Consider the following 18,254-nt stretch of genomic DNA (forward strand, 5'->3'; position numbering starts at 1 on the left):
TTTTGCGCTCATCACTATGGCTTCTGTGCACAGTCAGCTCATGTCATGGCTCCCATCGCCGCATCATAAAGGCTGGACAGGGTCAAAACAGACAATCGTAGCGGTTGGATGAGCAAGAGAGAGAGAGAGAGAGAGAGAGAGAGAGAGAGAGAGAGAGCCTGGATGAATTTTGTGAATCGAATCGGCCCAACGAAAAAGCCCAAGTCGCCTTCGAATCTATCAGCATAACGTACGAGAGCAGTGTTGGCAGGACCCTGCATGCGTATAGCGTACTGACTGACATCCCAGCGTCCAGTAGCGGCCATGATCCAATGTCGGGACCCGAATGTCTTGACTAGCATTTATCACATCCTTCTGGGCGCCACCGACATGTTGTAACACCTTCGCAGTTACAGTGACGAGTGTAGGAAATCAAGATGGCTAAACGATTCGTGATCCGTGATTCGTGATTGCGAGGTTGGCGCGACAGGTCGAGATTTCTTCCGGATCTCGGGTATGCAGACACGAGTTTGTGCTAAAGTTACAACGATTCACGATTCACGATTTTGTTCAACACCAAACGATTCTCATTGCTGCTCTAACATTCGACGCACCGCACCTGACATACGACCACAAACTATCTCGCAACCCTCGTTAAACCCCCGTGGGCAAAGGAGCACGTCCAACCTCAAAAATGGCGTCATCAGACGCCCGGAAGATCCTACACCAGATAGTTAGCCATAGCGATTTGTGGTCAGCTTGTCTATGTGCTGACAGATCGACGTTCTGTTGGCTGTCTTGCAGCCCTGGCGGTAGACGGCATAAGTCACGTGATGTGATCGCGAAAACGCTCTCGCAAAAGAAAAAAAAAATGGAAAAAGAACAACACTCGTGACTTGGAACGCGGATGTGGGACGTAAGCACGCGTGCAAGATACACGCCCAACTGCGCGATGCTGAGAGGGTCAAGTAAGATTCACGATATTCGTGATTGTGCGCAAGTCACAGCGCATTCAAGATTTACGTTATTTACCTCGTAAAGCGCTCGAGACACGCACTCACGACTCAAATGCCCTTTGTGTGTTGAGAGAGACAGAGCAGGCGCTTGACGCTTAGGGTTCCTAACGCTTGTTGAGATTCGCACCACACAGCCTCCTTGTACATTACCGCACGCAGGCATTCCTCTCCCATCCTTGGAGAACGGTGATCGTTGTACAGTCGCCCCTGAAGGCGACCACGAAGCCTGGGAAGCGCAACACACTGGATAACACAATCGATCACGCCAAGGCAAATGCCCCACCCCTACGTCTTTGGCTGCTGCCGTTCCATCTGATCATCAGCCTCGACCATATTCGCACATCGTTTGATTTGTCTATTGACACCTGTCGACAATGTCGACCACATCGCCACAAAAGCGCCGAGCCACCACGATGCGCAGCGCCATGCTCAACCAGCCCATGCGCCAGACGCGATCCATGGCAAGAATCTCAGACCATACGCCTATTGAGGAGCTTTCTTCAACTTCGAAAATGGTAGACCAACGCCACACCGCCTCTTCGTCCACATCACAAACACATCATCCTTCACCTCGCAAGGCACGCGCAAGCCAAGCTGCGCAATTCGAGACTTTCGACCCTGATACACCGGATACCAGTCTAGCTGCCTGTATGGATAGTCCAGTAAAGGGACATTTCGACGACTTTGTCTTCGAGCTGGAGACCAACAATACAGAGCTCCCCACTCGTCGCAGGAGAATTGCACCTCCACGTCAGTCGTCTACTTCGCCTTCTGCTGATGTGGGACTGCCCCGATCGAAGACGTCGGTCAACCTGCATCCAAATAACACGACTTCCAGCAACACTCTCCTGACCAGTCGCAAAGAAAATTCGCCCACAGCTCTCGCCGAACAGATCCGACCTGGCGCCAGTCCAGTCAAGCCGCTTGCGACTCTTCCGCCCGTATCTAGGTTGCATGCTACGACGCCTGCGCTTCGCTCCTCTTCGCAGTCCGACGCCAACAAGGCCGCAAGCACGACAAAAGCTCCTTTGTCAACTTCGGTCGTTTCATCCGTTACCGATGTCATACCGGTCAGCAGCAGCCGCGACTCGGGCCGCCGACTCGTCTTTGCCACCTCGGAAGTCAAGCGCGATGCTTCCGCCAAGCGTAATCCCTTCATCGACGACGACGACGCCAACAGCCTCGCGATGCTGGGCGAACCAAGACATTCACCCGTCAAGCGTTTCCAAGCCAAGCCCGAGTATGTCATCTCTTCACCCGATCGACCAGATCGAAAGCCCATCAACCTTCTCGAACTCAAGCCATCGCCAGGCAAGGCTCAGCGAGGCATTTTCCGCCACTATTCTGCCGACAATGATGACGACGATGACGACTGGGATCAATCGGGCTCAAACACGGTAGACGAGATCAGGCTGATCAAGGGTCCTGCGTCGAAGCGAGACGACGATGTGGCGAACAAGCAACCATTGCCGCCTGCGTCCGGATCAGCTACTTCTGAATCCTCCTCTTCGAGTGCCAACAAGCAAATCATCTCTCGCTCTACCACGCCGCTGGATGTCAAGCATACATTGTCGACCGAAACGTCGGATGCGCTCGCCAGTCTCGAGGCCTCATTGGCAAGACTCAAAGCAAAGACTCGAAGCCCTCCAAGTTCGGCTAACGCCACCACTCTGAAGAAGCACGAGAGCAGCGCCACTGCAAATGCAAATGCAAGTGCAAGTGCAAGTGCAAGTGCAAGTGCAAGTGCAAGTGCAAGTGCAAGTGCAAGTGCAAGTGCAAGTGCAAGTGCAAGTGCAAGTGCAAGTGCAAGTGCAAGTGCAGGCTCGAAGCGAGAAGTTGGTACCAGTCGTCCTATTGGCATGACCTCTCACCGTACCCTGACCTTCCGCACCAAGGGCACAACGAGCGGTAGCGATTCGTCTTTCAGTGCACGATCCAACACGGCAGACCAAAGCAGCGATAGCGGCGTGTTTAAGCGCCCCTCTGGTCGCATCTCTGCGCTCGCCAAGTCTCGAGAGACGAGTTCGGATGCTCGATCGTTGAACAACCCTTCGCTTGCAAGCTCGAAATCGATCATGTCGTTCGGTGCGCCACGATTGCCGGGCTACAGTGAACTCGCTGGACGATCGTTGTCCAGGCCACCGGTATCGGGTTCGCGCACCTCGAGCCTCGAAATCGCTTGCAACAGTTCGAGAGCCGACGAGGAAGCTGCTCAGGAGGAGGAGAAGGCTCGGATAGCCAAAGCAAACACGCAAGCCGAGCTCAAGGCGGCCAAACGCCAATCAATGTCATCACTATCGAGCGGCATGCCACCGCCGGCGGCGATGCAAAGGAGAGATTCTGAAACTGCAAAATTGTGCGCGGCCGACTGCACAGGCGCAGGCAAGCGTCCTCCGAGCCGTTGGTCGTCGTCATTGTCGTCGTCAACTTGTCCTTCAGCATCGGCACAAGTGGAGCCCACCCAAGCGCCGACAGAAGCCCAACTTGCCGAAATCAGGAAAGCGGCCAAAGCAGCGCGTCGACGTTCTCTCTACACGTTTGTACCCACCCGACGTGAAGATGGGGACGGCGATCGCTCCGTCGGTAACGTCTCGACGAATCTCGGCGTTAGCGGCTATGCAGCCGACAGTGCATGCGAGGCGGATGCTTGCGCCTCGGCTTCTAAGAAACAGCGCTTTCTTCGAGGACTCACTGTGCTCGTCGATGTACGCGACCAAGACGGTGAAGACGCTTCGGCGTGTTGGATCGACATGCTCAAAAACGCGGGTGCCAAGGTCATGGTTCGGTTCGGCGAACGTAAACTCACGCACATTGTGTACAAGAGTGGCAAACCCAGCACGTTGCATTCGTACCGTGGGCTAGACGAACCTAAGCCTTATGTAGTGGGCATCGGATGGGTAGTGGCGTGCTTGGAACAGGCGAACAAGGCGGATGAAGCGCCGTACTTGGTCGAAGTTGCCAAACAGGCGATTTTTGCTACGGTAAGTTTGGTCACGATGAGTGTGCAGCGACAACGATAGTGGTCCAAGGCAACAAAGCTGACTCGGAGGATTTCTCGATGGTTTTTCCGGTGTTTCCCCTGCGCTCGATCAGCGACGACGCTCGTTGATGGCGCCCAAACAAGCCCCGCCTTCCGCCAATATTGCGATTCGGGATCGTGAGTAAGAGCCCACATGTCCTCTCTCGACCTTTCTTGTGAGCCTCTTTTTCTCTCTCTCTTTCCTCTTTCGACTTCGATTTTTTGGTTTTTCTTTTGTGTTACGTTCGAGAAACTTTGCATCGTCTGATCTGCAACGGTTCCACTGCATAGTGATATGTACTAACCTCGTACCGCCCTGTTGGGCCAAACTTGCATTCACGATGACAGTACCAGAGGAGAGGCTCAAGGATGTAGAAGAGGCAAGGAGAAAGTTGCTTGTTCACGCACCGGCTGTTCCAAGTCCACTTCGAAGGAGGTATAGCTCTCGTACATTGCTCGCTAGTCGTCTGGCGCGCACATCGCTGGGTGATGCTCCGTCGCATTCCGACATGCACATGGACGACGGCGCGGACAAAGAGAGTTACACAAGCATCGGTCGTCGAGCTGCATCTGAAGACGATCAAGCTACGCTGAGTGACCATGACGCACCACAGAATGCATTGCTCAAGACGTATCATCAGACAGTTGGACTAGTTCTGTCGCAGCGCTCATCTGCTGTATTTGCATAGCCCTCGATCCGCCCCCCACCCCCCTAGATTCCATCCATTGCGATACCATCATTTGCAACGCTAGTGCTCGAAACCCCTGCGTGCTTCTCGACTCTGATAGTGGTCACCTGATTCGACGGCTCGCGATAGAGGCGAATGACGCGGTGTAGATGGCGATTACATACAGCCGGATTAGTCTGGCCGGCAAGCGAGAAGGCTGCCGTTAGCGAGCTTCTGCGCGGCGGAGAGGCTCGTTGGAGGAGTCGAACGGTGACACGAGACGTAAGCTACTTTCCCTTTCCCGCTCGCTTGGCCAAGGAAACAAGGACGAGAATGAGACGTAGTCCAGGCTGGGACACCAACGGTGTTAGTTGTTGAAATTGACCCGCTCTGAAATAGAAACTCTTGTGACAGGCTGCGCTCATGACCTGTGACAATGTTAGGCAAGGATATCTGCTGAGCAAAAGGTTGCTGCCTCGCTATCAACGCCGAGGTCAAATGGCACGAAAGAAGCCGACAATCGAGGGGCCAAGGCAAGTATCAAGCAATCTGGACAGGGCGTACCTGTGTTGACAGCTGATCATGTGAAGAGTTTCGCCACGAGCAAGTCGAAAGTCCACAGCACAGTTGGTCGAGACAGGGAGATCGGATTGGCGTGCGGCTTTGGAGCCTATGGCCGCGCTTTGACGCGCTTTGGGAGAACCACTGGCGAGCGAGTCGTACGGTGGTCCGAGAAGGCGCCGATCGACTTGCGAGCTTTCAAGTTTGCTCAAAGAAGGCTTTTGATCTGTGATCAATGTTCAAGCGCTCAACCAGTGCTTCTCGACGTCAGCTTTGAGAAGAGCCGAGATCGAGCGCAACTCGAACTCGAACCTGGTAAGAACGCTGGGCTCGTCCCAAGTCGTCCCAAGCCAGTGGGGAAGGAGACGACGTCGTCGGCTTGACCGGGGAACCGCTTGGGTTTCCTTCTGTTCCTTCCGACCTGAACGCTGCCCATCTTTGAGAAAGGGACGAACAGGATGGTCGTGACGGTGGCCCATTCGTGATTAGAACGGAAGCTGGGATTCATTTTTCCTGGACCTGTGACATGGGACGCGGTGAGATGACGATGATTTGCAGAAATTAGCTGGTCCGGATCGCCGGGGCAATCTGCCTTTAAAGATCGACCCTGCAAAATCGAGGATCCGCAGATACAGTCACTGAGTAAGTTGATGACAAGCTGTCTCAACTGCAGATCGCAGTGCTCGAGATGAAATGATACAATCTGAGCGTGGAGGAGCCCTCACTTGTCTGTCAGCGATCGTGAATTGTGAATCGTGAATCGTGAATCGCTTACGATCCGTCACTCGACTAACTCGTCAGCTTGAGTTGAAGTCGCTGGCAGTCAGAGTTTTCGCTTGGCGTGACCTGAGTCGGAGTCGAATCCTACTGTATTCCCCCACAGAGAAATCAGCATAGTGTCAGACGCTTTCGTTGACAGAGCGATAGCGATCGAGCTCGTCCATGAATGCGTGTTGACTTCCCCGTTTGTTTTCACGGGAGCCGCGGCGTTGGCACGCCGTTTTCGATTTCCGAAGCGGATGGTACCTGCGGCGGTGATTGCTCGAGCTCACAGTTCGTCCGCCGCGTTTACGCATAAGCAGGAAACAGTTACGGAAGTCAGCATGCTCGATCGGTTCTCGTGCTGTGATTCGAATTGAAGGGAGCCCATCGATTGCCGTCGCCAAATGGTTTGGACGAAAAGGTGTTTGCACATGATGTAGGCTGTTGCTGACAAGCGCTTGCTGACATACTTGCGCCTCTCCGAGAGGACGGGATGTGAGGATGTTCTGATCAATGTGAGCACGGTAGTGGATGAGCATACGTTGAATTCTGAAAGGAGCGCAGATGAACACCGACTGACAGCATGAGGGCTGCAGGCACCGCACCTTGACATTGGACAACGAACACTTGAATTGTTATGGAAGCGACATGTCATCTGTCAGCTCGGATGGAAGGGCGAAGCGTTTTTTTGCAAGCGATGTTCAATCGAGCCAAGTCACGAATTGGATCCCTGCCTTGTCCAACTTTGCAGTCGTGATTGGTGATGGGTGATCTCGACTTGTTGTAAAATTTTGTGCAAGAATCGTGAATCGTGAATCATCTCGCGTCTATTCGTGATGTGTGCTCTTGTTTTGCTCGTCGTTAGATTATTCTCGACAATACGCTGGGAGAGCTTCGAGCTTCGCCAAGGCGTTCTGAAGAGCCTGGTGCTCGACGTGTAGAGCGATAAGCGGGTGTGCGAGCAGCTACGTGATAAGGTGAAAGTGGGGCGTGGACTGTGTTACAGACGCCACGAATTGAAGTTTTTGCTACACGAGTTGAGACTCCGATCTTGACCTGTGCGGAGAATTTGTTTCTACAGGAAACGAGCTTCCTAACCCTTTTTTGGTTGCTGCTTAATATTCAAATGGTACGTATAACTTATGTTTAGGAATGGTTTGCAGCGGCAGCGGATGCGGATGCGGATGCGGATGCGGATGCGCGCCGACATTTCCCAAGAAGAAGCCAGAGATCGGATAGACCAATCACGAATGACGATGGCAGCCTTCTGTGGGTCAAAGTCAGCCTACTTTCCTGCGTGACTGAGCGTAGCTGATACTGGGCGTGACCATTGGTGCCGTCTTCACTTTAGTGAGAAGGATATCGCCTCTGTTGCCGATACGGCCACGCCAGCGCCATGGTTAGCTCGCCATCAGAGAAGGAAAGCTGCGCCGAACGACCAAATCATGAAACTGGCCAGCGGCAGCCAAGACTCGAACAATTTTGACCTGCACAAAGCAGATCCATCAACAGTGGCAGCAAAGTTGACCAAGTTAGGACTTGGAACGGATGTGCCTGGCCCCTCGACCCTTTTGACCAATCGTGAATCGTGAATCGTGAATTCGAAGACGGGGAAGCAGACACTCGGGACTGAGACAACGAGCAACTCTCCGTGCCCCGTGATCTGTGCTCTGTGCTCTGTGCTCTGTGCTCTGTGCTCCGTGCTCACGCCTAATATTTGTCAAAACGTGAGGTGGTTAGCTCAGCTGAACCTGAACCGGCCGTTCGTGGTTGTGACTGCTGGCAAAATTGACGAATGTGTTTGTGGCTGTCGCTGGCCAATGCAGGTGTGCCAGAACAGCGCAGACTCGCTTAGGCTGCGAAACAGCATCAAGTCATCATAACTCAACTTAGTTCATCTCACAAATTGGCATGGCCAGGCACTTTAGCAGAGTCGGTGGACGGATGTTTTTCTTTTCTTTTTTCGCTTAACACAGCCGCGTCAGCAAAGTCGTTTTATGTGGGTGAGATTGTCTTGCTCTCACCGAAACATCCAACTCGTCACTTGACTTGCAGACGAGGCTGAGACGTTTGCTTTGACAAGCAAGCAGAACAAGACTCGGACCAACCCCTGTTTGTCGTAAGAGCATACTGCTTGTCTTACGCTTGCTTGCCGAGTTTGCATCCTCGGTTCCAGTCGATTTCGATTTGCACTCATCGGAGAAAAAATTAACACCCAACAACATGAGCCACGCCCTAGCCAAGTCACGAGTCGTGAGTAAGTCAATCTGAGGCGAAAAGGCAGTTCACGAGCATCAATCACTAATAACTTGGTACTGATTGCTTGGCATCCCGCCGGACTTTCACGAATCGTAGATTTCAGTTGGCATCTCGCTCGCTGCTTTCGATGGTAGTAGTTAAGCTAAACAGTACTGTACTCAACTCTCGTCATCGAGCTAAGCTAGTCTTGGTTTCCATCCGTGGTAACTTACGATACGCCATGTTTGATACTAATCCTCTGAAACCCGGCACCTAGGCCCACTACTACTGCACACATACACGTCCAGTTTTAGAGTCCGCGCTTTAGCATGTGAAGCCGTTGGCAGTCAAAAGTGCCGTCACGAGTGTTGGCGCTGCAGTCGGCACTGCAGTCGATCCGTTGGTGCGCCCTGTTGAACAGTGCCGCGTCGTAAACTCTGAGACCCTCGACACACAGCCATCGTGGATAGATTCATATCCTCTACTGTCCTGCCTCAATCCCGAATGTCACTCGGCTCATTCAGCATGCTGTCACCATTAATGCACTCAAGGGCATCACACCGAGAACTGCAGAGTAGCTTGATTGAATTGCCATCCACACTATAAACTGTTCCTTGTCCAAGCGTCACCAGCGCCATCAACCTCCTCATTTGGTTTTCCTGCACACTCCTCCTCCGATCTCCTCTGCTCTCTGCCATCACTTTTGACCAGCTTCGTGACAACCACCTCTCTCTTTTCATCCTGTCAACCACCTCCTTAACAACGCATCGCTCCTACCTGGTCTTCATTTCGATCTTCCTCTCCTGCACTTCTCACCAGCATCCTTTGCATTTACCTCGCATCCAAAATCACCTTGACAGCCCAGCGTTGGTTTGCTTCTGCATTCTTTACCTTCAACTTTGTCTATTGTTTGCATTAGTCCGCCCACTCGGTCCACCGCAACCCTACCTGGTTTCGTTTGCGCCACCGCCTCCTTCTCATCCTCAGACATTGCTGCCGCTTCCCCTGCAGCTAGCTACCCTCCCGAATTTCGCCACTTCCGCACGTGCACATCAATCGTATGCAAAGCGAACAAAAGTTTGGGACATAGCGGAGCCCATATATGCCTGTCCAACTCTTCTAGACCAACATAGCGACCTGTACACTCAACCACAAACCTTCCAGCTTCTGTCCCCTCTCCAGCATGGCGTCAACAGCAGCTGCAGCCGTGCCCCGGCCTCCTGCCGCAGCATCCAAGACTAAGCCGATGCTGTTCATCGACGCAACCAGCCTGACAAGGCAAGCAAGACCAGCGTCGAACGTGCCCACCATCCTCGTCACTCCTCCTGATGCACCTCCGCAATACTCGACTAGCATTCCTGAACAGCAGTACGAAAAGTCGGTTCTCTTTGTACCCGTCAAGACTGAGGAGCTAGGCTGGGATGAGCACGGCCTCTACTGGAATGGCACCTATGCTTACCCCGTCCACCAGATCTACAACAAAGAAGGCCAACCCATTGGCCGAAGGCGAAAGGGTCCACACGGCTACCGCTTTGAAGAATTTTACGACAACAAGAAACCCCGTCACACCTCGTCATACACATCATCCGGCTCGCCAGAGGCAACAAGTATGGCAGCGGCGGATGACACTGTCGAGGAAGCCATTGTTCGTCTGGAAGAACCCGCACCGCAAAGAATCGACCGCGCCGCCAAATCCGTGGTGCAACAAGAGCACAACGATGCTCCCACGCTGGAAGCAATGGAGGACAGCGAGCTTTTCAGCCCCACCAGCCCGACTTTGTCCTTGACATCGGACATGGCCGAGACCGAGGACTCGTGTTCCGTGTGCGACGATTCGAGCTCCTTGTGGTCGCACAACGATGCAGCCTCGGACGACGGAGACAGCAGGTGTACTTCGCCAGGTATCATGTCCCCGCCCATGGACATGGACTCATCGGCCGAATTGCAAGCAGAGACGCTCACCAAGAAGCTTTCGGACCTGTCCTCAACCGAAATGGTCAGTCGGACCTCTTGGCTCTCTTTGGGCACATTGCCATGGTCGTCGTCATCATTGACAGCATCGTCCTCGTCATCAGCAGCGTCTTCGAGATCGTACTCAGTACCCGTGCCGCGAACCAGCCGAGCCAAACCAGCGCTCGAGATCGAACAACCCCATCGAACAACCACTTGCAGAATGATCGTCGATGCATCGCAAGCCGAACGGCGCAGGCACAGCAGTCCACTGGCTTTCCAGTCCATCATAACCGACCTCACCACATCGCCGTATGCGCCTTGTTCGGCGTCGACGCCAAACACGCCGTATCGATCGGCGACGCTTCCACGCTCGGCATCACGCAGTGGTTACACGGCATCACGCAGTGGTTACACAAGCAGGAAGCCCGGAAGCCTCCTCCGTTCTCCGCCGCAGTATGCACTGTCGCGCAACACGTACCAGCACGTCGCTCCCTCTCCACAACCAGCCTCTACCACTCGCGATTGGCGATCCACTACAGATCCAGACTTCGCCGCTGGCTGGACCTTCGAAAACGCCTCTTCCGCTCTGGCCAACCACTACTGATCTCCCCCGGCCCTCTACCCCGTACCCCGTACTTCGTAATATTCCTCCGCCATCGCTTCGCTCAATCAGCTCGCAGATCGCAGTAATCTTTGTATTTGTACCCCTTCTCCCGTGTGTCACCTATGCGTGCTGGCGTACCTTGAGCTTTCCGTCGATCCCAGCACTCCAATCCACCACAATCTCCATCACACCCTCTCATCCACACGCAAAACAAACAGGACCAACTGGTATCTGATATTACACGTGTACAACCGACTCGAAACTAAATTGAGCCAAACATGAAAGCGTGCGGTCTATTGCACGGTGGTAGCCACAGGGCGCGGCAAGCCCTGAGGCGACGGCGAGCCGGGTCTGTTGGCCGAGTTGCCCTGCGGTGTCTGCTGTTGAGCCGAGAGCTTTGGAGTCGACACTTGACGGATGCCCGAGTCGTCGCCTGCTCCCTTGACCGTCATGTGTGACTCTCCTGCGCCGTCCGACGACACCGATCGTTCCAGCGATTCGGCCTGCAGCGCGTGCACTGGGTCACGCGAGCCGCTGTGAGAAGGCGTCGGAAGCGCCGACGATGCTGCGCTACTCTGATTAGACGCAGCCGTGCCGTTTACCCCACCAGCAGTGGCAGCGGCGAGTTCGGCTTGATGCTGCGCGGCGCGACGCTTCGCATCCTCTAGTCCCTGCATGTTCAACGACATGGTCGCAGGGCTGCTCGACACGGATCCTACAGGCTTGAGAGCATCGGCTTCGCTTGGTGTCAGACCAGGCGGCAGCGTACGTCCAGAAGGACTGCTGGCCGTCAAGGCTTCCACATCGATGCCCGCTTGCCTCATCGCCTGCTCGATTTCGCCCTGCACTACGATGCCGTCGATCCAGGTATGATCGAGCAGTTCGCGCGCGCCCGCTCGCTTCTCGGGATGAAGTCGAAGCATGGGAAGTAAGAACGACGAAAGCTCGTTGGCATCGTTGTACGGCATCAGGTACTTTTCCTGCAACACCGAAATCAACGGCCAGAATCGCAGCTTGTGTATGTGACGCAGCTCTCCACGTCGATTGAAAATGTCGGCACTGTACTTGCCAGCAAAAGCCAGACTCTTGGGGAAGTCACCCAAAAGCTCAATGATCTGTGCTACGTGATCGTCGTCCTTGTTGTACTTTGTCCCCGCCGCAGGGTCGAAGAGATAGTCCCCGGTCAACAACTCGAAAAACATACAGCTGGCCGACCACATATCAGCGCTAGGTCCCCACTTTGCTCCCAGGATCACCTCAGGACACCGATACTGTCGTGTTTGGATATCGTTGGTGAAGTGGTGATCAACCCAACATGCGTTACCCAAGTCGGCAATCTTGACCGTGATACGTTCAAGCGAGCTCGGATCATAAGGTGGCGGAGGCGGGAGCGTGTTGGGATCGCCAGCTGACACTGCTGGTTGGTGCATCTCCTGGTCCATAGGTGTCGGCTCTTGGTGGTTAGGAGGGCTGGGCGAGTCCATCGACATCGGCGAAGGAGAGTCGGACGGCTCGGCTTTCGGCGCAGTTGCTGTCGACTCTGACGCCTGCTGTGGCACGCGCGGTGCTCCTAGCGAAAGAAGCGATGGACCCTTTTGCTGCGGTGCTCCCTTGGACATTCTGCTACCGAAAGAGTCAGCAGGCAAGCTACTTGATCCCTGCGTGCTGAGTTGCGAGATGCCATGTCCGATCGCCTCAGTCGACTTTTCCCGTTCCTTGCTCGTAGCAAGCGATCCTCCTTTGGAGCCGGCGGCCTCGCTGCCAGGTCCACTGCGGAAGCCGTTCTCGCTATCACTGACGCTTGGCTTGTCGATCTTGGACATGCCAAATGCCCACTTGTCAAACATAGGACTCGAGCCCAGACTGCTGCTGGGACTCGGCAAAGGCTGAGAGCCAGTGATGAAGATACCGTCTCGCCTCGGGGTTTGCGTGCCTCCTCGGCCCTGACTTGGCGGCACACCAACCAGCTTGGTGGGTACGGCTGCTGGGTTCGAGCGCAACTCGGCCTCGACGACGGCCTCTACATCCTCGATGCAGATAAGCACATTTTCGGGCTTGAGATCGGTGTGAATGATGCCGCACTCCTGATGCATATAATCGAGTCCGAGGAGCACCTGCTTTGCGATCTGCTTGACAATATGCGGGGGCACGCCTCGGTGCTGGTAGCGCTTGATCAGACCAAGCAGATTCTCTCCAAGCACTTCGAAGACCATGCAGACGTGAGAGCCATTAGGGCCCTTGTGACGAAAGTGGTCCAGGAGCGAAACGCAGTGTCGTCTGCCCGGGTGATTTGGATTTGCTGAGACGAGACGCTGAAGCAGCTTGATCTCATCGAGCGCCGTCTCCGTGTAATGCGGAGCGCTCTTGACCACCTTGAGCGCTACGTGCCTCTTCATCTTATTGTCTTTGGCCAGCCACACGGTGGAGAAGTGACCCCAGCCGAGCTTGCGGACGATCAGATACCGTCCTTCGGAGAAGGTATCTCCGACATGCACGGGATGATATCCGCCTTTGCCGTAATCTTCGAGGTCCTCTTCGTCTTCTGTCATGACGGATCCCATATCTGAGGATGCGTTCATGGATGAAGGCCCGAAACTACCTGGAGTGTTCTGCTCTTGCGAGGTTCCTGCTATGGACATGGAATTGGAGGGCATGGCCGGAGTGTGGTGATGTGGTCCGCCCGACATTGGAACGGGTAATGCGGACATAGCGCCGGGTGTGCTAACTGGCGATGGTCCAGGAGTGCACGTGGAAGTGATTACGTTGCTGAAAGCTTTGTCGCCGTGGTCGGTTGAAGGGCTGCAATAAACAGCAATAGAAAGGTGAGCGATTCGACGGGGGGGAATCCAACAAGGGACAGGGTTCAATGTCAGTTTCCAGTTCATCTCCCAACAGGCTAGCAGATCCAGGGCAGATTCAGAGGCGATCGCCAGCTGAGACGAAACGCGTCGAACCACATCGAATGCACCCTACCGCCCCGCGAGGGAGACGTGAAGGGTTGTATTGCCGGTCGCAGTCCGGGAGCAGGGGAGAGCAGCCAGCAGGGCATCGACTCTCATGCATGACAGCCTATTTCATTTTCGCCTTGGAATGTCAAACATCCAGTGAGGACGGCGAAAGGAGCGACAGAGTAGCGGCACCGAGTGTGAGGCGAAAGCGCGCGCCACCAACAAGCTTCAGCGAGCTTAAATTGAGCACATCGGAGCATCGCCAGACGCATGGCTTTGGCTGTGCAAGCCCAAAGCCATGCATGCAGTCTTGCAACAGCTTGGAAAGACACTGTGAGGCGTCGCGTCGTCGCGCATCCTCTGCGTGTATTTTGGATTAGATTCGTATATTGAACTTCATCCCGAGGTTGGCCCTGTCCCGAATCAAGCCATCTGAGTGCTTCATTACGGAGACTGGAATCAGGGGCCAGTGTGGCCTCGAAAGCGTTATGCAAGCCACATGACAGGGTCAACGGAGGGGCGGGAAAGGGAGACAAAGACTTACCCTGCTGACGACATTTTCGTTAGGTACCAATCTCGTGAGCGATACAAAAACTTCCGTGAAAACGAGATATTGAGCTGTTCGATAACGCTTCAACTGAGAGCTTCGAGCGAAAGAGAGATAGGACAAGGCTGTGAAGTGTGACAACCAGCTGCTGAGAACCGAGCTGGCTGGCGAGACGCGAGGGCGAAGAATCGGGCGTATATGTTGAATCTTTTCCTCGAGACTCGCTTCGATCGCTTGAGCGTAAGCGAAAAGGCCGATCGAATAAGCTCGTGGACGGCTTGGCACGGGCACGGAGATCGTCGGTAAAGGTGAAACGTGAAGGGATGAGCCGGTAAAAACTCTGCAAGGCCTCGTGACGCTTGCTTGGAAACAAGAGCGTTTGAGAGACGAGATAAGCTCTGTGGAGAATCACGCGCGACTGCGATCTATGCTTGCAGACGAAGTAAGAATGCTGTAAACGCAACGCTGACAATAAGCGAAACAGCAAAAGTCCTGGCGTATCGATCCAAACGACTGGTATAAGGTGTTGCGAATGCGAGATGGCTGCGATGGAGAAATCTGTGCACAGTAGTAAACGTAGTCCGGAGGTAAAGCGCGTTGGCAATGGAGAGCAGCAGTCGAACAACAGCACCGATCGATCTGACCAGTGTGGTAGTGGGTGGCTGCTGCTGGTCGAGAGCGGGATGATGATGACGGCACCACGGGTCTGACGGAAGACCGGGATGTGGCGATGATTGACGGTGGTGAATGTGTGGATCGCGATGACGATGACGATAGGGATACAACTGGTGAGGCGGAGGGAGAAGAGAAATGTACGTGGATTTAGGTTGAGGATCGAGGATGATGTCGGGTGGAGAGAAAGAGGGAGCAGCCAAGTGCGAGAGCAATCGATGAAAGCGTAATGACCGGAATGGCGCGGAAAGGTATCAACGAGGTGCAGCAGTAAAGGTAAAAATCAGCAGGCAGCGGGGCAAGCAAGCGATTGATCTGGAGAATTGAGTAAGTTGATAGCCAAATAGGCCCACGACGAGTGGGGGATTTTTGGACCAAGCAGCGCTTGATCGCTTGAGCATATACGCAAACGAATCAGCCGGCCAACCGGCCAGGCAGCCAGGCAGCCAGACAGCCAGACAGCCAGACAGCCACACCCAAGTGGAGAGATGCCAGACGAGCAAGGCAGCGCAGCGGAGAGTTTAAACGCATCCATCAGTCATGAGGGACGGAGAGGGCGAGGCGAGGCGAGGCGAGGCGATGCAGAGTGAATGCAGATGTGCAGCCAATTGCGACTGCTTCCAATTGTGAATGATTCAAAAAAGACCACGAGCTCAGCTACGGCGAACCAGCGAGTCGGACGAGCCGAATCAGAGACAGCGTTTTAGCCATCCTCAATCCTCAGTCTCAACACTCGCCCACTGCGCTAAAATCCAAGCAGAGCAACGCGAGGTGGTCCAGAGCGCAGATTTTCCAAGTTGAAACAACAAAACAATGAGGCTATATCAGGCAAAGATCAGCGGCTCCACACCTGTCCCCATCACTGCCGTCAAAGTGAGATTCTCGCACAGAGGCGCAACAAGCTGGGAACCAGTAGACCGATTTCAATCCAAATTCACGATTCACGATTGCTCGAAACAGATCAACTACATTTCAAAATTATAGATCAGAGATGAGCCGCAACCTTGACTGATTCGATATCACATTCCACATCTCCCACTTCCCTGTGCAATCCGACCAATTTTGACATGGACCTTTGTTATTAAAAATAAAGCTTTTAATGCGTTTCATCAGGGTGGTAGCCATGACGAATCCGATTGTGTGCATTGGAGAAACGACCAAGAAGCACGCCCAAAGCAAATGTTTCACGGTGGGACCTACCAGTGCTCAGACGACCTGTTTTCCTGAGCCAGAACAAGGAAGGTGGCAGTTGACCGCCTCTTTCCAAGTTGGCTCGCATCCGCAAGCTCGTGTGGTGGTGAGTCAAGCAGAGCGTGCTTGATTAAAAATGGCCTGTAAGAGATTAACTCTCAACTGCTTTGTAGATCTAAGTGAGTTCGGTAAGTTGCAGTGTACAGCGCCCAAAAAGACAGGCTTTGCAATCGAGATGGAATTGCGTGCAACACGGTTCAGTCGTGTGGGTGGCCACATTTGTGCATCTAGCAGCAAGCATGAGCATAGAGCAAAGCAAGATATCCGAAACCAGGGCACAGGGTGGGAAGCCCACAGTCAGACGCCTTTTTGTTGCGAAGAGGCTTCACTTGTACACCGCGCGCGACCATGCAGGTGGTTTGCGATCTATGTTAATAAATAATGTCCAGCTCTTGCTGTTTTCGTCCCGCCTTCCGAACCGAGACAGAACCGAGCGGTGACACACTGGAGCTGCAGGGCAAGCCTGCCTATCACACGTTTCTTGTGTTACCGTTCATCATTCATTTGCCCGTTTCTCACGGCCCCATCCGGAATTCACCCGAAAGCACTCCGGACCGTTCGCTGGTTGCCACCAGCCATCAAGTTGTAGTGCATCGACACCAACTTTTGTCTCAAAACGTTGCTGTTGTAACCATGTGCAAGTCGCGTGACAAGTCATTGACGTGGCCTGAACTGCACTTTACGCTGGCTAGCTGCTGCTCTCTTGCAGCCGACGTGATGTCTCAGTAAAAGGCAGCTCATGCATGTACCTGTCGCGTCCTGCAGCATTCGTAACACGCAGACAAACATCGTGGCAAACGCACACAAGCACATATCGAAGCGTCTTTACGCACTCGTGACTGCATGTTTGTTTCGGTGTTGTCTGTACCGCATCAGAGTCGAATGCAGAGAGAAAGTGCGTTTCACATCAACCAAAGAACATTTCTGCACCTCCAACGGCTTCTCCTTAAGTCGGTTGCTCGGGTGATGATCATTCGCATGCTCTCGCAGGCAGGACCGTGACTGGCGTTAGCAGCTTCACATGACCAGGTTGACTGGCCGTGAAAGCGGGGTTCACGCTGAGATTCTATCGAGGTCTGGGGGGACGCCCGAGCAGGCAATTCTCCGGTCATTAATTAATGGGCGGAGTTAGGATCGCATTTCAGCGACAGGAATAAACTTTTCAAGGACACGGCTCCTTCCGAAACTCTTAAGCAGGAGTTACGGGCCGCCCTTTTGCATTATTAGAAATAATTGACCCGCAAGCTCTAAATGCTGCAGTTGGCTTTCACCAAAGCATAGAGCGCTGGCATGACCTTGATGTTCGTCAAAGATGACCAGCATGGGTGTTTGCTTGCCCAGGCAGAGTCATATGTTGTTGCAACACGGTCGTCAGGACCGTACGGGCATGCGGGCTTCTGCTACTAGGCTACCACACTGGCCGAGGACGGTCCAGAAGCTCGTTAGTCTTCAGTCAAATGTGGCACCGACATGGTCAGCGCGCTCTGCCCGCGTCAATTTGCAGCGTCGCTTTCCAGCTCCGCTAAGACTTATCTCTGTTATCAATTTTCCAAACCAATCGACGGTGTCGTTTTTCTTTCTCCTTTGCTCGCGCCAGCTCGTCCCCTTATCGGCCCTGACTTGGCGTCCACTGTGAAAAGAGACAGCTTGATCTGCTCAACTCGTTTCTGCCGCTGTGGGAGACTTGCGCACTGTGTGAACTACATCCCGCACAGACAGATACATGATCAGTGGGATTCGAATAGTCCCTGCGACACCAGCTAGCTTCCCGGCATGTCAACGCAGCTCTGTTGTTCGCACAGCCCAGCACGCTCAACACGCCTCACAAGTATCCAATGAGACAAGTGTCCATTTCGAAGCAGCCAAAAAGACCCCACACCAGCTTAAAACACGATCCCACGAGACACGATCGCGATTTCCTGTCGTGCCTGAGCCCTTGCAGTTCACGTGCACACAGTAGCTTTTCTCCCCGTCCATCTTTCACGCCAATCGCTGACAGGGATGGCCCCGAAACATCACGTCCATGTATGGAGCCG

At 53.9% G+C, this 18,254-nt stretch overlaps 4 protein-coding genes across 4 annotated transcripts; 3 read left to right on the plus strand and 1 right to left on the minus strand.

The window, feature by feature from the left end:
- Nucleotides 1-1,369: 1,369 nt before the first annotated feature.
- Nucleotides 1,370-4,160, plus strand: UMAG_10669 (uncharacterized protein; the record flags this gene model as incomplete). Its single annotated transcript, XM_011392040.1, has 2 exons — nucleotides 1,370-3,976; nucleotides 4,089-4,160. The coding sequence occupies 2 exons, from the start codon at nucleotides 1,370-1,372 to the stop codon at nucleotides 4,158-4,160; spliced, it is 2,679 nt and encodes an 892-aa protein (XP_011390342.1).
- Nucleotides 4,161-9,426: 5,266 nt separating this feature from the next.
- UMAG_15083 (uncharacterized protein) lies at nucleotides 9,427-10,800 on the plus strand (the record flags this gene model as incomplete). The annotated part of the gene is made up of 1 exon (XM_011392061.1): nucleotides 9,427-10,800. The coding sequence occupies one exon, from the start codon at nucleotides 9,427-9,429 to the stop codon at nucleotides 10,798-10,800; it is 1,374 nt and encodes a 457-aa protein (XP_011390363.1).
- A 293-nt stretch (nucleotides 10,801-11,093) lies between these two features.
- On the minus strand, nucleotides 11,094-14,306 carry UMAG_03796 (serine/threonine protein kinase SKY1; the record flags this gene model as incomplete). The annotated part of the gene is made up of 2 exons (XM_011391936.1): nucleotides 11,094-13,599; nucleotides 14,293-14,306. 2 exons carry the CDS (start codon nucleotides 14,304-14,306, stop codon nucleotides 11,094-11,096), a joined length of 2,520 nt encoding a protein of 839 aa, XP_011390238.1.
- Nucleotides 14,307-16,294: 1,988 nt separating this feature from the next.
- UMAG_03797 (uncharacterized protein) lies at nucleotides 16,295-16,947 on the plus strand (the record flags this gene model as incomplete). Its single annotated transcript, XM_011391937.1, has 3 exons — nucleotides 16,295-16,337; nucleotides 16,365-16,500; nucleotides 16,608-16,947. The coding sequence occupies 3 exons, from the start codon at nucleotides 16,295-16,297 to the stop codon at nucleotides 16,945-16,947; spliced, it is 519 nt and encodes a 172-aa protein (XP_011390239.1).
- Nucleotides 16,948-18,254: the final 1,307 nt, after the last annotated feature.

This window comes from Mycosarcoma maydis, chromosome 10 (genome assembly GCF_000328475.2).
Source record: "Mycosarcoma maydis chromosome 10, whole genome shotgun sequence".
In the NCBI taxonomy this organism is placed as follows: Eukaryota; Fungi; Basidiomycota; class Ustilaginomycetes; order Ustilaginales; genus Mycosarcoma; species Mycosarcoma maydis.